Source organism: Juglans regia, chromosome 15, assembly GCF_001411555.2.
Source record: "Juglans regia cultivar Chandler chromosome 15, Walnut 2.0, whole genome shotgun sequence".
Classification (NCBI taxonomy): domain Eukaryota; kingdom Viridiplantae; phylum Streptophyta; class Magnoliopsida; order Fagales; family Juglandaceae; genus Juglans; species Juglans regia.
The window spans coordinates 5,070,965-5,087,120 of record NC_049915.1 but is presented as its reverse complement, the minus strand read 5'-3'; the positions used below and the strand labels follow the sequence as shown (position 1 = coordinate 5,087,120).

The 16,156-nt window shown below is 34.3% G+C and overlaps 1 protein-coding gene across 1 annotated transcript; it reads right to left on the bottom strand.

Annotated features, from left to right (window-relative positions):
* Window positions 1–5,212: 5,212 nt before the first annotated feature.
* On the bottom strand, window positions 5,213–15,848 carry LOC108990368 (cysteine-rich receptor-like protein kinase 4). The gene is made up of 6 exons (XM_035685759.1): window positions 15,749–15,848; window positions 6,952–7,061; window positions 6,649–6,859; window positions 6,420–6,498; window positions 6,026–6,176; window positions 5,213–5,527 (listed from the first exon to the last, which is right to left on the bottom strand). Exons 1-6 carry the CDS (start codon window positions 15,846–15,848, stop codon window positions 5,213–5,215), a joined length of 966 nt encoding a protein of 321 aa, XP_035541652.1.
* Between the last annotated feature and the right edge of the window lie 308 nt (window positions 15,849–16,156).

Sequence of the window (16,156 nt, the reverse complement as noted above, 5' to 3'; positions counted from 1 at the left end):
TTCTCATTAGATTTAGCTTTTAGCTAATCCAATGAGAATGCTCTTAGTAAAACTATTTGAGAAAGAGTCTAAAAACTAAGGTCACTTTTATTTTCACAATTTTTTTAAATCTATTTTATCTGATCCCATTTTATTATTATAAATTTCATAAATTTTTATATAAAATAAAATAAAAAATTTAATTTTTTTAAATCTTAAAATAAAAATAATATTAACAAAATTTATTCTAATAATATTTTATTCAAATTTTAACTTTAATACTAACTCATCTCATTTTATCTACAAAAATAAATTAGACAAAGTACTGAAATTTTAATTTTTTTTATAAATATAATAAATCTGAATAATCATTTATACAAATATATATAAATTTCAAACGTGTCTTTTATAAAAAAATGAGTTTCAATATAAAAATATATAAAAAAAAAATTTATTTTTCTTAGTCTCATTTGGATAGTAAGATAAGATGAGATGATTTTAAATAAAAGTGAAAAGTTGAATAAAATATTATTAGAATATTATTTTGTAATATTATTATTATTTTCGAATTTGAAAAAGTTGAATTGAGATTTAAAAAAGTTGAATTGTTTATTATATTTTGTATAAGAATTTAAAAAAATTATAATGATAAGATAAAATAAAATGTGTTAAGATGATTTCTCAATACAAATGGAGCCATAATGGTACTTACCTTTTTACAAAAAATTTACACAAAATTTATAGTGCACGTCAATTTATATTTTGGAGTACTATTAACACTGAATTACTAAGAACAAGACTTTATTCTCTGTGGAGTTATAAAGACTTATTTCTAATTCTAAGTCGTATATGTTGGACATAGAATAGTGATATTTTTATCTAAAATGTTAAGGACAAGGTAAATGTAAATGGACATACCAAATCAACAGTATTTTCAATATATATATAAATTTTTTTATATAACATTTATATATTTCTTACCATAGCTTTTTTTTAAAATCATTTTTCCTTTAAAATGGTAATACAAAAATGAAAAATGTTTGGTCTACGCAAAAATTTTATACAAAAAAGTCTACATGCTGACGTGATTTAATGCAATCTATCGAATTGTAATTTTTTTTTATTATATGGTAAACTTGATGTATTATATTAAGACATATATATTAGTGCATAATATTTTTATATAAAATTTATGTGTAGACTTAATACATCTCCATAAATTAATAAATATATATATATATATATATAAATATAAAGTAAAATGGGATGTATACAAAGGTATAAGTTGTATTAAAAAGCAACCATTATGATATGTATATATTATATGGTGTCGGCTAGATTTGGTTTGACAAATCTGTCATATTGTCAGTGTTGGGTTTTGTTTGTTGTCTCCCACATTCATGTGAACGTTTCAATGAATTTTGGGAACAATTAAAAAAGATGCCGATGATGGAGGCATTATGTCAAACTAAACTAGTGTTATTATTCGGCTTTTCAATATTAATAATGTTTTTTAATGACAAGAAAACGATGCTTTACGCGCCTTTGTATTTTGTCCCAAAATATTGGGCTGGCATAATGTATTTTCATTCATTGAAGACTTGTTTGGAGATCTGGTTTGCTTTCGAGACTAACTTCCTGTTTGTTTTTAACAAATTTTTCAATTCATTTCATCTAATTATTATAATTTTTTTAAATTTTTATATAAAATAAAATAAATAATTCAATTTTTTCAAATCTTAAAATAAAAATAATATTAAAAAAATATAACCTAATAATATTTTATTCAATTTTTAACTTTTAGTTCAATTTATTTTATCTGATATGCGAAAACAAACGAAGTCAGAGATGAGTTGAGATTAAAGTTAAAAATTTAAATAAAATATTGTTCAAATATATTTTTTAAAATTATTTTTATTTTATGATTTGTAAAAGTTGAATTGCTTATTTTATTTTATGTAAAAATTTAATAAAATTGTAATAATGAGATGAGAAGTTTTCAAAATTTTTGAAGTTTTGATGTCCTGGCATAATGTATTCATCTTAACTCATCTTACTATTATTTACTAATATTCACAAATTTTAACTCACAAATCTCATTACTATTTATAAACTATCTCAACTCATTTAATCTCATTTCTCAATCCAAACGGAACCTTTAATGTCCTTATTCAGTTTTGGGTTGTCTCTTGTAAATAGTGACAGCAAAAATATGAAAACTCTTGGACAACTTCTTGTGCTTATTTGTTTGCTGGACTCACTTTGAGCAGGTAGTTGGCATTGCCTTACCGTTGGTTTATTTTTAGAGTTATTATATTTTCAAGCTCCCGTAGAGAACACAACATCCACATTATTCAGGTAATACGATTTGATTCATCTGGAACAAAGCTGTACTGACTTCATCTGCTGTAAATTCCTTGGTTAACATATTGTTCATGTTCTCATCTACCTTCTTCTCCACATGGGCCAAGCATTCTGCAATATCAACAGGTTTAGTAGAAGAAAAAAGTTTCTGGTAGTGTTGACAAAAAATATCAGCAATTTCTCCATAGTTGCATGCCACCCCTCCATCCTCTTTAACAATCCTTCTAATCTCATTAGTCTTCCTTCTCTAGTTTGCACTTTGATGGAAATACTTGATATTTCTGTCCCCCATCTATGAGCCAGCCTTGTTTAGCCCTCTGTTTCCATCTTATGTTGTCCTCTTCCATCAATATATCAACTTCCTTTTGAATCTGTTTAACAGCCATTGTGTGGTCACCAACATTAACATTTTGGAGCTTTGACAGATGCTTGAGTTTATCTTGAATTACTTTTCTATGCTTGCAAACCGAGTTCTTGTTCCACTTAAGCAAAGATTCCTTGCATCTCATTAGACTCTTATGTACACCCCTTAAATGAGATCCTTGCCAAGTCTGCTCCCATCTAGACTTACAGACTTAAATAAAGGACCCAAATGGCAGTTATCAATAGCTGACCTTAACCCAACAACGGACGTGGCCCAACATGGCCCATAACAAATAAATAATAGAATTGACTTGGTCTAATAAGAGCTGTAGCTCAGCCCACGACCCAGACGCAAAAGACCTAAAAGACCCTTACAGACAAACTAATTACAAGGCATATAAAAAGCTATCAAATGCCATCTTTGATGAAAGTTCCAGATTTGTGATACTCCCTTGTTCCCTCTCATTCCCAAATAAATTCCTAGCATTTGTACGTTCTTAACCCATGATCCCCATCTATCTTTTATATAAAAAACTCTGGTCTTTATTGGATAGCAACCATGTTATTAGTCATTTTCATGAATTTCTTTAGAACGCTTAAAATGAAGAGTTTTAATGTTTTGCTTTAGTGCCATGTACGGTGGGAAGTTAAATGGGTTGAGGTTGTGTTTTGTAGTCAATATTCCCTAAGTGAAGAGGAGTTAAGGAAATTACTTTATTTGCTTCTTGGAATTAAAGTGAACATCTAGCTAAGGGTTTTAAATCTTAGTGTGATGTACTCATTCCATTTCATTGAATATGAATTATTCAAGTACAAAGGGAACCGAGAGTGGAGCTCGGAGGTAAGTAGCTACGACCATGCTTCTCACATGGCATTTTCCTCTACTAAATGCTTCATGTGATGAAAAGTTAAATGTATATAATGTATAAGCCTTCTTGGTAGCCCATGTTAAGTATCCTATAAATTATAAATGTGTGTATATGTATGATGTAAAGCATGCACATCCAAGGTTTAGATCATGAGATTTATCATGCACATGTTTTCTTAAAAGCTAGTGATTTTCCTTAATATGAAGTATGGCATGAAATGCATTTTTATGAAAGAAAATGCATGCTGCATTGGATTAATAAAGAGGATGAAAATGCTATGAATGAAAAAAGGAAAGAACGGAAATGGAGGTTTTTGTATGAAATCTTGTATATGGCCAATGACGGAATGAATGGTACCAAAGGAAATGGGCAGATTGCAATGCCGGTTCGGTCCCATTGGTAGTCACCCAATGGCGCCATCCTGACTGAGGGATTTCCTAACCTGTGGCCACGGGGGGAGATAAGGTCCAAAAGACTACTAACCCTAACACACTAGGTATAATAGTGTATACCAGCCAAAGGAAAATGAAAACTGAACTTGAATGTTTATTTAAATGTTTTAAGCTTGTATGACCTTTCAAAAGAAAGAATAATCGATGCATGTTATTATTTTAAAGTTAAATGTAGATGGAGCTATGTTTTGTGATTTGCATAGAGCTGGGGTTGGGGTTGTTTTAAAAGATGAACATGGACAGATTATTATAGCAACAAGCAAAGTCGAGCATGAAGTTGCAGAGGCTAAAGATGTTGAACTACTAGCAATTTTTAGAGGCCTTCAGCTATGTGCTAACATGGGAATCAAGAAGCTTCTTGTTGAAAGTGACTGTTTATTATTGATCAAAGATCTTCAAAATCAAGACTTGGTATTTTGATGTCAAAAATTATGAAGATGTTGGTTTTCTTTGATGAACACAAATTTCAACATGTAAGTAGGCTAGGCAATGAAGTTGCTCATAGACTAGCTAGGCATGTTTGGAACGTTGAAGCACTTGAGATGTGGTGGGATTGTTTTCCAGATTTTCTTTCACAAGCCATATGGCTTGATAGATGTCTGTAATACTTGTTATTGATGAATAAAGTTTCTGATCCTTTCCAAAAAGAAAAAAAAAATTGCTTGGTGTACTACTTATTGAGTATTAGACTCATCTTTGTATTAATATTTTAAACGTCCAGGTAATGATGAAAACGAAATTGTGGAGCAAGGCATTGCTCGGGAGGGGAGTCGGATGCCTAGAGTTAGCCTAGGGTTGGGTCTTTTATTTGATGTTGGATTATTTTGGTTCGTTTGTAAAACTGTTGGGGGCATGTATTTTTTTGTGAACCGGGTAAATGTTTCTACCCAGGAGAGTGGCTATAGTTTTTAACTTGTAATTAATGGGACCATCCTATGTCTTCTCAAACAGGTTATTTTGAAATTTGAAATATGAAAGAAAATGGGAAGGTCCCTTTTCTAAATTTTTGGTATGTTATACATGCCTCTTTGATAAACTGTTGGTTCTTTATTCAAAAAAAAGAAAAAAGGAAAAGAAGAGCAGGATGAAATGTAGCAGCTCATCCCATTTTAGGGAGGGGTTGTTACACCAAACGAGTCTTAAATCTTGGCAACAATAATATCATGTTTCACAAGACCTCTGTGTTCATCTGGCTACCAGTTCTGAGATTGTAGCAAAATTATCAGAACAAATTTCTTGCTGCAATATGGGCTTATGATCTTCCTCCTGATCTTCATCTGTTTTTCTTGAAAAAGCTGGCTTTTTGGGAATTGTTAGAACTGCAGATTCATTTTTTAGCATTGAGGAAACTTCCAACATGGATGGCCTATCTTTTGCTGTTTCCTGGACGCATAAAAGAGCAGTTTGCATGCATCGAATTAATTTCAAAGACGAAATTGTATCATCCAGAACTGGATCCATAAGCTCCATCCCTTTGCCTTCTTTCCACAGCTCATATGCCTGAAATTACAGAGCATTATTACCCATTATTCATGGAGTGGACAGGAAAATTTGCTACAGAATTGCCTTATGCACGTATCACTATCCGAGGTTTTAATTTCACACGATCACTCCTTGATGTTTCAATTCGTGTCAAATAGAATATCCTTATGTTAGGATTCCTTAAATATTATCTTTTATTTAGTACATCCTGACACGTGTAACAAGAGTACATGCAGCAGATCTAGTCAGCAGCTTCTATTATTAAAACTTTGATCTTCAAAATCTTAGCATAGCACATGAATTATCTTTCCCCTCACTCCCCTTTGTTACCATGTGATCAATGACCAAAAACCTGATATTTTTTTCATGAATTGGGACCAAAAGCTCTTTATATAGTACTGTATCAATGTAGCATGTGTCATTAAGATTTATAATTGATAGTTTCTTTAACTTCAAGTAGAGAAAACTAAAAAGACAAGCACTGGAAAAACTAAAACTAAATGTGATGTTACTTACATAATCTAGGAGGTTTAGGCTTTCATCCAAACCATAATAATAGGCATTTCTCTTTCCACTAATGATTTGTAGAAGCAAGACTCCAAAACTATAAACATCAGATTTGGTGGAGTAGACACCCTTTTTAACATATTCTGGAGGAACATAACCACTGCATTGGAGATTTTAACATCAGTCAACCAGAAATCTATAATGAAAAGGCTTTATTTGAGAGAAATATTAAACTTACTATGTTCCAACAATCCGGCCTGTATTTGCTTCATGTTCATGTTTCAAGAAAGTTCTAGCCATGCCAAAATCTGATATCTTAGGCTTCATCTCTTCATCCAGTAAAATGTTGCTAGCTTTTATGTCTCAGTGAATAATTGTCATTCTTGAGTATTCTTGGAGATACAGAAGCCCCTGAGTTATCCCTTCAATGATGCCAATACGTCTTCTCCAATCCAGTATAAACGATTTGCTCGGGTCTATTTCTAAGAAGATCATAATTAAGCAGTCAAGTCATACAACTTTCATGGGGCTCATAAAGGAATATGATGGGAAAATATACATAAAAGCTCATAAGATATTCCATTTGACAGTTCTTGCATTTATTGTAATTGAAGACAGCAAAGATATCAAACCAAAGAGGTAGAAGTCCAAGCTTTTGTTGGGCATGTATTCGTAGATCAGCATCTGTTCATTCCTTTCAGTGCAGAATCCCAAAAGTCGAACAAGATTTACATGTTGTAGTTTCGCAGTAAGTACAACCTCATTCTTGAATTCTTCAAATCCTTGTGTAGACGTTTTTGAGAGCTTCTTCACCGCTATGTCTTGTCCATTTGGTAATTCACCCTGACAAAATAAATACACACCCACGATCAATTTGTATCTTCCATTCAGTAAAATGCTGCAAGACATTTTCTACTTCTGTTGTAGAAGTTTACCTTGTAAACGGGACCATAACCTCCCTCTCGAAGTTTATTTTCAATTGAAAGTTCACCTGTAGCTGCCTCAATCCCAGCCAAAGTAAAGACTTGCAGATTAGGAGCAGCTGCTATATGATTTATTTAAGATTTTGATTCTTTAGATGCAACAAACTTTCCTATATTGGAAAAAAAGGAGTGAATATTGGATCCTCAATCATGGAGGTTAAATAAAACTAGGGATAGATGGTGGTTGCATCATAAATGTGGAAGAACAAAGTTTACCTTTTAATTTGAGCTTTCTCCTCTTTAAGTAACAGATTACAAGGCCAAACAGGAGAACAATGGTTGAAGTTGGAGTCAAAATGAGTACTAATACTTTTCGGGAAACTTGGGATATTCGATTTTTGTCCTCCCCTTGAGCTGTTAATGCATCTCATATTGAAACTTATGAGAGATGAATATTTGATAAATGATCTTAAAGCAATGTCATTAAGAAATTCTCAAGAGTTCAACTACCTTCAATAGCAGAGATAATAGGGCATTCATTTATCAAGCCTATAAATATCAATGTCGTATGTCATGTCTTATCTCTTTGTAAGCCAACCCCATAAATGCTTGAAAAATCAGTTTCCTGAATGACGGCCAAGTGAGGACAACCATAAAACAGAAAAGAGAATGAGCCTATGCGACAGGACAGACCAAATCTGATTTTTCTAAATCAAAACCTAGGAGGAAGGAAAAGATTATGGGCATGATTCTCGATGCAGAGAGGTTCTCATCTCATTTCATCTTATCTCATTTTATTATAATAATTTTTTTAAATTTCGATACAAAATATAATAAATAATTCAACTTTTTTAAATTTTAAAATAATAATAATATTAAAAAATAATATTATAATAATATTTTATTTAATTTTTAATTTTTATTTAAAAATATCTCATCTTATCTCATTATTTAAACCAGTCCATATGTACAATGGAAAAGGGTGGCCATTGGCATCTGGACAAGCCACAGCAAAAATGGGACACTGATAAAGTTAATTTTCCTTTCGAGTTAAATCTACATTGGGATCTCCAAAATTTTGGCCTTCCTTTTGAGATTAGATGATCAATCATTCAAGTCATACCGAACTATTTGAATTTTTAATATATGATGGAGAATACACTAGAATTCAAGTATTATGCAGTGCGAACATCAAAATGATTTCCATGCAGCTCTTACCTACTTGAGAAAGCTCTCAATTGTCATCATCTGAGACTTCCCACACAGAGTAACCAAGAAGTTTCTTCTGTTTGGCATAAGCTACCTTTATTTTGACCACCTCAGCATCATCAAAGCCAACCCAAGTGGATCCAACTGAGAAATATTTGACTACATATGTTGCATTATATCTCACAGCAGCCCCATATCGCTGAATATAACTCTTGATATTCTTAAAGGCCATGAAACCATCTTCTTTAATGACTCGACCTGTAGCCGGTGCATGTATTGTAACGCCCCGGTCCCAGAGATTTGGAGAGTTATCTCTCGTAACCTAAATTCATCTTTCATAATATATTTATATACTCTAATATTCTCCAAAAATACAAATTCATTTATTCAAACAAAAAATATATGTTCCTCCACCAAGATACCAAATAAATATCTCAATGAAATAATTTAAAAACTCAATAAATATTTAGAAATATCCATGACTCTAAATATCAACTAACATAAAATTATAAACCTACTAAATAAGACTCTCCAATAAACTTGTACCCTCTGACACTTATTCCTCTACGATCATCAAACCTTACTCTTGACTTCCAGTTGAGGTATCAAAATTATCTGAAAAATATTGTGGACATAAGGGGGTGAGTATCAACAACTCAATAAGTAGAAAACATATATAAGTGTGTAAACACGAGCACTTTCAGAATTCAAAATGCAAAACAAAATGTTTACCTTCAGAATGCAGAAACAGAAACATTTACTTTCAGAATGCAAATATCAAAATATGTTACAAAAATATTAGAAAACTTTCAGAAAAACATTCTTATTCAAAAATCCTTTGGTATATCAAAATCTGAAACCCTCATCTTCATCAATCAGAACATTACATCATAACAGATACCATGTTTAACCCCGTAGTAAGGTTATAAACCATCATTATAACTCGTGGAATGGCTGTATCCACTATTATAACCCATGTTTGGGCCGTATACCATGTTTAACCCCCCGTGATAGGGTTATAAACCACAATTATAACCTGTGGAAGGGCCGTATCTACTATTATAACTCGTGGTTGGGCTATATCAATTATTATCACCCGTGGTTGGACTGTATCCACTATTATCACACGTAGTTGGGCCGTATACCACAATTATTACCCGTGGCTGGGCCGTATCCACTATTATCACCCATGGTTGGGCCGTATACCAGGTTTAACCCCCATGGTAGTGTTATAAACCATAATTATAACCCATAGAAATGTCGTATCCACTATTAGAACCCGTGGTTGGGCCTTATCAGAACATAATAGAACCATCAGAATCATACTTTAATCAGAATACAAAATCAGAATCTCATGGAAAGGTTTTCAGATGCCACGTCATATAAAAAACCAAATACTGAACAACTTCAGATAATTGCACATGTTCGAAATAAACAGAATCAAAATTTATTCACATCAAAACTTTTAGATCTCGTGCATCTGAACATCTTTATTTCATCAAGAAAAAACTTTCAAAAAGAAAGACTCATTTTTGCTCTTTTTCAAATCAGAAAAAAAAGTACAAAACTAACTCATGTCTACATCAGTCATGACAAAAATATTATTCTCTTTCTTACGGATTTCATGAGTAATGCAGAGCAAATAATTGAGGTTATTTTAATATTTCTTTTCAAAAACAAATGTATCATGCACATTTTCATAAGTCAACTTCACTTCATTTTCTATTTATGTAAAGTCTAGCATAGGAACTCCATTTACTTGAATTTCTTAGCTTATCATAATTTCTTTATAGCAATACCGAACAAAAATCAATCGTCACCTATAAAATAATCACGTAATTCTAGTAAATTTCCAATCAATCACGTATTTCGATATTTAAGCCTAAATTTTTAAACTAACCTATTTTAATTCCTCAAAACCTAAAATTCTCATAACCTCAAAATATATTATCACTTTCTAAAATTATCAACTGTCCATTTAATAACTTCGACTAAGACATTTAAAAGTCTGACCAAAATATTTTAAATTATACAGTAATAGGATAATAAGTAGATCATAATAATAAAATACAACATTATTGTTTAATTTTTGAAAGAAAACCTTGCTTAATACCAATTTAATTTTCCTAAAAGATTTCTGTAAAACATAAATAAATTAGAGAGTACGAATAGATAATAAAAGTTTAAAAGTACATTAATACAACTTGTAGTAAAGGGTACTACTGTAATTTCATTTAATTAATAGACCAACTATTTGGTAAGGTATAGTTAGGCATTTTGTTGTTTGAAAACACATATAACATGCATGACATTAACTTTGCATGGCAGGGGCTCATCGAGAAGGGAACGTGTGATGGTGCAGGGAGCTAGCTGAGGTCGACGACAGTGAGGGCGCCTTGGTAGCTGAAAATGATAGAGAGGGAGAGAGAGTGATGAACAAGAGAAGCACACGGTGAGAGAATAAAACGTGAGGGAGTTTGAGAGTAAGTGCAGAGAGAGTGACATGGAGGTGCTGTCGGTGGCTTACCGATAGGTATGCGGTGGGAAAGGAGCGGCGGCGACGATTTCTGTGGGGCCTCAACGTGATGGAGCTCTCGGTGGAGGGTGCTTGCGGTGATTCAGGTGGGAGGAACACTTCCTCTGTTTCGGGTGTGCAAAAATAGAGCACAACAATCCAACTTTTCCTTTCGGTGGCTGCACACGGAGGCGTGGGCAACTTTGTGGAGGATGTTTTCGTTGCACGGTGGCTGATCAAAGGGACGAGGCTGCGATGTGGTGGCTAAAAGTCGTTGAACATGCGTGGAGAGTGATTGGTTCACGGGAACGTGGGGGAGAACCTATGCGCTGGGGTGGTTCACGGTTTATAGAAAGGAATCTAGGTGGCTGTTGGTTTCTCGTGTGGATGGAGGCTGGGGCTTGCGATGTTGCAATTGGAGGAGGCCGTGGCTGTGGAAAAACTAAGAAGGTGCAATGTCGGGGATGGCTGGCTACGATTTCGCGTAGCTTGGCAATAGATACCTTAAGGTGGTGTGGTGGCAGTGGGAAAACAGAGAGGAAATGGAGGAAAAAAAATGAAGCAGCTATTATAGCTTTTGGTTGAGGATGATGAACGTGTAAATATATAAGAAACAAATAAAACCCTAGAGAAAAAAAGGAAAGGGAGACATGCATGAAGAGGGAAATGCAAACGTGAAATCGTGCATGTGTGGAGTCTTGGAATATTGTTTCCACGAGCTTGGGTTCTTTAGCCTAAATAATTTGGCCCATGATTTGGATCTTGTATGGGATTAATGCATAGGCTTTTTCCCTAAATTTTGGACTTCGACTCATTCTAAAAAATTGCATTGTTCTATGGATTTTCCAAGTGAAAGCCCACTTGATCCACAAAAAATAAACCGAAAAATAATCTAAATATCAAGCCAAATACAAAATCCATAATCCATCAATACAAAATTTTGAATCCGTAACCAAATTTCAAAATTATTCACTAAAACCCCAATGGCTTTTTCATCAATTTTAAAAAAACATTCGAACACGATTTTCGTGTTGGGTCTGGGTGTTAGATCCTCCCCCCTTAGAAAAATTTCGTCCTTGAAATTTGTTACACTTAAGCAAAGTGTTTCCACCCCTAATTTAATTCTCAACAATTATGTCAAACCTAGCAAAGTGTTAATTAGGATTTTCTAATAATTCTAACTTCTAATATGCAATTCTTATTGTTTTTACAGCTTTGCGTGCATGGGGTTAGAGATTAGAGACTATAAACTGTATTAAGCCTTTACATATTTCACGCATAACAACTCGGATCATACACAGTTCATGTGTAATAAGGATGCAGGCCGGGAGTGTTTATGAGGATACTATTTCTTAGTTCCAATGATCAGAGGGAGATTCTTGCCATTTGATATATATTTAATTCTAGCCATTAATAAATTGTAATAATATTTTCAAATTATCAAGTCTATAAGGTTACTACATACGAAAATTAAGTAATTAATTTATACGGTAAGTCTCAATTTTTGTTTTCCTTTTTTTTTTTCTTGACATTGTTGTCCATAACCAAATTGTCTAGTTGAGATGGACTGTCCAAATAAAATCTAACGTGCCTAATAAGTCGATCAGATAACATGATCATTTAAAACAAAATCCAAATTTTCTTGATTCCAGACGTAGTTGGATCGTCACATTCTAAGTGCCAATTGTGATATGTCAATGACATCAGGAGATCATCCTAATTAGGACAATGGTAAGGTGCCTACGCCACTAAATATACACACTAGTATAAATGATTTTTTTTTTTTCTTTTTCTTTAAGTATTTTTCAAGCATTCTTAATTATTAAGAAAAAAAAATATGTAAATTCACTAATCGTCACTTTCTTAACTATTAAAAAAAATTAAAATAAAAAATAAAATAAAAATATATAAATTTAGTGGACATATTTGGTATATCATTTTCCCTTAAAATTTTCAGCAAAAATAAAAGGAAAAGGCTATGCCCACCGCTCACAATGTCCCGCTCCCCCTTCTCGCTATACGTGGCATGCTACGTTGTATGTCTTTAAAAATTAAAGAAGTAAAGCCTCCTCTGCCTAAATAAATTAGAACGGCCTTCGCCTTCAAATTTGGTTTTCAAGCCAACCGAAACCTATTTCAACTTTCATCTTCATCACCTTCGTCTTCGAGCCAGAGGAACCATCTCAAATTAAAAAATTATAACCTCCCGAAAGAAAGAAAGAAAGAAAAGTAGAAGGTTATAAAACCCACTTGACATGCCCGTCTGGATCTGTCTTTACAACCACAGAAAGAAAGGTGGTCGTGAGTAAACTTTTGGAATTTGTCTAGTCTCTTTCATGTGTCAAAGGATATTTGTACTTGATCCATTGGAACTCTCCTTATCTCTCATACATAAAGGGCTTTAAGTTACTTACTGCTGCTTTGCTACATTTATTTCCTTCATGTCCTTTCTACTCGATCTTTTGTCATTTCTATAAGAATCACATGCGTTGAGGTTTATTTATCTGGCAACTTATAATGCTCCTGATCGTCATCTCACAAAGATTGAAAAAGAACTTTAAAATATTATTGCTCATATTTCTCGAGGTGTTTTGAAGCAACGAGAATGAAAGAAGATGCTTTATACAATGTTCCTGAAAAAAGTAAAAAGAAACAAGAATGGTCAAACATACTATATTAACCCAAATGATCAGAATTTTACCCTTTGGTTGTTTTCCATTCTTCCTGTTTTTTTTTTTTCATTTTCTCACACAAACAAAGCAAATTACAATATTGAACATGAACGAATTAATATCCTCCTATACAATCTCACTCTGCATGTTCCTTTTAGTCTCTTTGGACCAAATTAACTAACAAATTACATCTCGCACTCCACATCAATCTAGACAAATCCTAAAACCAGTAAAAAAAATTTAAAAGAAGAAACTTAAAACTCAAAGAACGCTAGAATGAGAACCAGGAGCCACTCTCCTCAGACGATGATTGCTTGAATTTTGAAGAACTCAACTCATCACAATTTAAGCTTCCAACTCTGCAAAACAAAGCCAACAATCTCTAGTTCCTGAACCCAAAGCATGGAAGAAAAAAGGAAACAAATCAAGCTGTTCTATACACAATATATATATTATTAGAGCAACTGATCAAGTCGTATATTGTGACTGTCACTAAGAACTACTGGGGCCTTCATCTCCACTATCAGTAGCTTGAGGCTTGTGTTGATGATGCTCTAATGAGTGATTTTAATGGCCTGAATTCATATTCAAACTACTCCTAGAATAAGCATTAAGAGCGGCCAACATACCCAGATTGGAGGAGAATCAGAAAACGGCGTCGGAAATGTGTCTCTTGCCGTGTGGACTGGTGTCGGTGGACGTTTGACGGAGGAGTCGGAGGAAATGAAGGCAAGCTTTTGTTGGGGGTTGGGGATTTTCGAAAGGAATGAACAGTAGAGGGGGGATGTTGGCGGGAGACCAGCTTCACCTTTAAAAAAAAAAAAAAAAAAAAACACTTGGCATGCCACGTAGAACGGTAAGAGAAAACAATAAATGTCAACAGTAACTGTAGCATCACCCAAAGCAAAAACCTCAACTCCATGTGATCAGACAGATGCTCATATTAAGATCGAGGAGCTTGCCTGGAAAAGTCCACATAACAAGCTGGCTTTGAATGCTTCTTAATTGCTTTCTTCTTTCACTAATTAGAAGCGTTGTGAAGCGGTGGAATTTCTCAACTTGTAATCCACCCATCCCAACTTTTGAAACAAGTAGGATTAAGGTTAGAGATCAGAGTATTAGAGACAAGGGGTGAAAATCGACCGTATCGGTTTTCACAAATCTCACAACAAATATTAATGTGCAAATCTCACAACAAATAATCAAATATTACAACAAAATCTAGAAAAATGAGTCGGGGATGAGAGAATCTCTCAGAGAGAGAACCAAAAGGGAGATGACAGATAGTGTTGAGACAGAGATGAGAGAGAGACAGACAGAGGGAAATGGCGCATAGTGAAAATGATAAAGGGGAAGGGGGTTAGGTGTAACACCAAGCCCAGTCAAATCCTTTGGGTTTATAGTTATGAAAAATCATTTGGGATTACGAGTTTTCTTTTTCTTTTTTTTTTCTTTTTTTTATTTTATTTTTTAAGAGAGTTTGGGCCTAAGAGATTTTTGGCGGAATATATTTTTTCAATAGGTTTGATAATTAGGTTTAAAATCTTTTAATGGACCAAGTGGATGTTCACCCGGAAAATTTATGGGATAAGTGTATTTTTTTTTAGGTTGAGTCGAGGCTCAAAACTTAAGGAAAAAGCCCATGCAATAATCCCATACTTGATCCAAGATGTGGGCCAAGTATTTTTTTTTTTTCTTTTTAGACTTAAGAGTCCAGCCCGTGGAAGCGATTTCTAGACTCTGTCGCACAGTTTATGTCCCTTTTCCATTTTCATGCATTCCCTCCATCCTTTTCCTCTAGATTTTTTATTTTCTTTACTATATATATCGTGTATATATATATGCTAAGCATCCTCAACTCTAGAATTGTGCTACTCATCCTCCTCTTCTCGAAATATCAAAATGAGACCTCTACTCCAGCCGCCTCACCACCTTCAAGTAGCCACAACCCAGCCACTGCAATTCCACACACGGAAGCTCCAGCTCTCCCTCTCCCTGTCATTGCTGGCCTTTGCCCAGCCTTTGTAAAACTGCAAGCCTCGGTGGCGTTCAGCAGCCCCGCCACCCCCACAGCCAAGCCAACGCGTCGCTACTCCCCTGAACTCAGTCCACGCACGGAACCTCAGCCACTCAAGGTCCACCACTCCAGTCGTATGCCACCACCCTCTCCTTGTAAATATCACCTTTGTTTGTACCACCGAAAATCAGAGCACCATATCTCTGTTTTTCTCACTCAAAACAGAGAGTTCTTACCACCGGACAACCGTACCTCGCCAGTCGCTCCAAGGTGTCACCACCTGCACGGAAAAGGACGCCGAACACCTGCAAGCCACCTCAGCCCGTAGCAACCCCTCATGGTGAGCATCTCTCTCAGTTTACTCGCTCCTTTCTTTCCACCCTCTCTCTCGCTCACCTCTCCCTCTCTTTCTCTCGTGCTCAGCCCAATTCGATGGAATCTCCACCGCACTCCTACTCTTCTGCCGCGCCACCATGGTCCCTCCAGCCAGCCCCATCGCACCTTACCCCTCCACTTGTGCCTCGGTTTCCCTTGGGTAAGCCCCTACCGTCGCATACTGGCTGCTAATCCTGTGTGTTTGTTCATCTGGTTTTATTCTTATAAGTTATATACGTACATAATATATATATATATATAAATATTATATATATGTAAAGTGTTAACTTAATAGTTGAGTACTATTACCAGTTTACCCGTAGTGTATTTTCCAAATTAATGTTTTCGGATGAGGGGTCTTTTTGAGTTATGTTTAAATGAGTTTTGTTTTAAGTCTCATAAAATATTATTTTTGTGTAGATAATATTT

Excerpts from the sequence above, each read along its gene's own strand:
- LOC108990368 (XM_035685759.1), bottom strand. The coding sequence starts at position 15,848 with ATGGGGCTGGCTGGAGGGACCATGGTGGCGCGGCAGAAGAGTAGGAGT. Across the intron at positions 6,860-6,951 it reads GTTATGGTCCCGTTTACAAG|GGTGAATTACCAAATGGACA; the intron begins GTAAACTTCTAC and ends TTATTTTGTCAG. Across the intron at positions 6,499-6,648 it reads CTTGGACTTCTACCTCTTTG|AAATAGACCCGAGCAAATCG; the intron begins GTTTGATATCTT and ends TGATCTTCTTAG.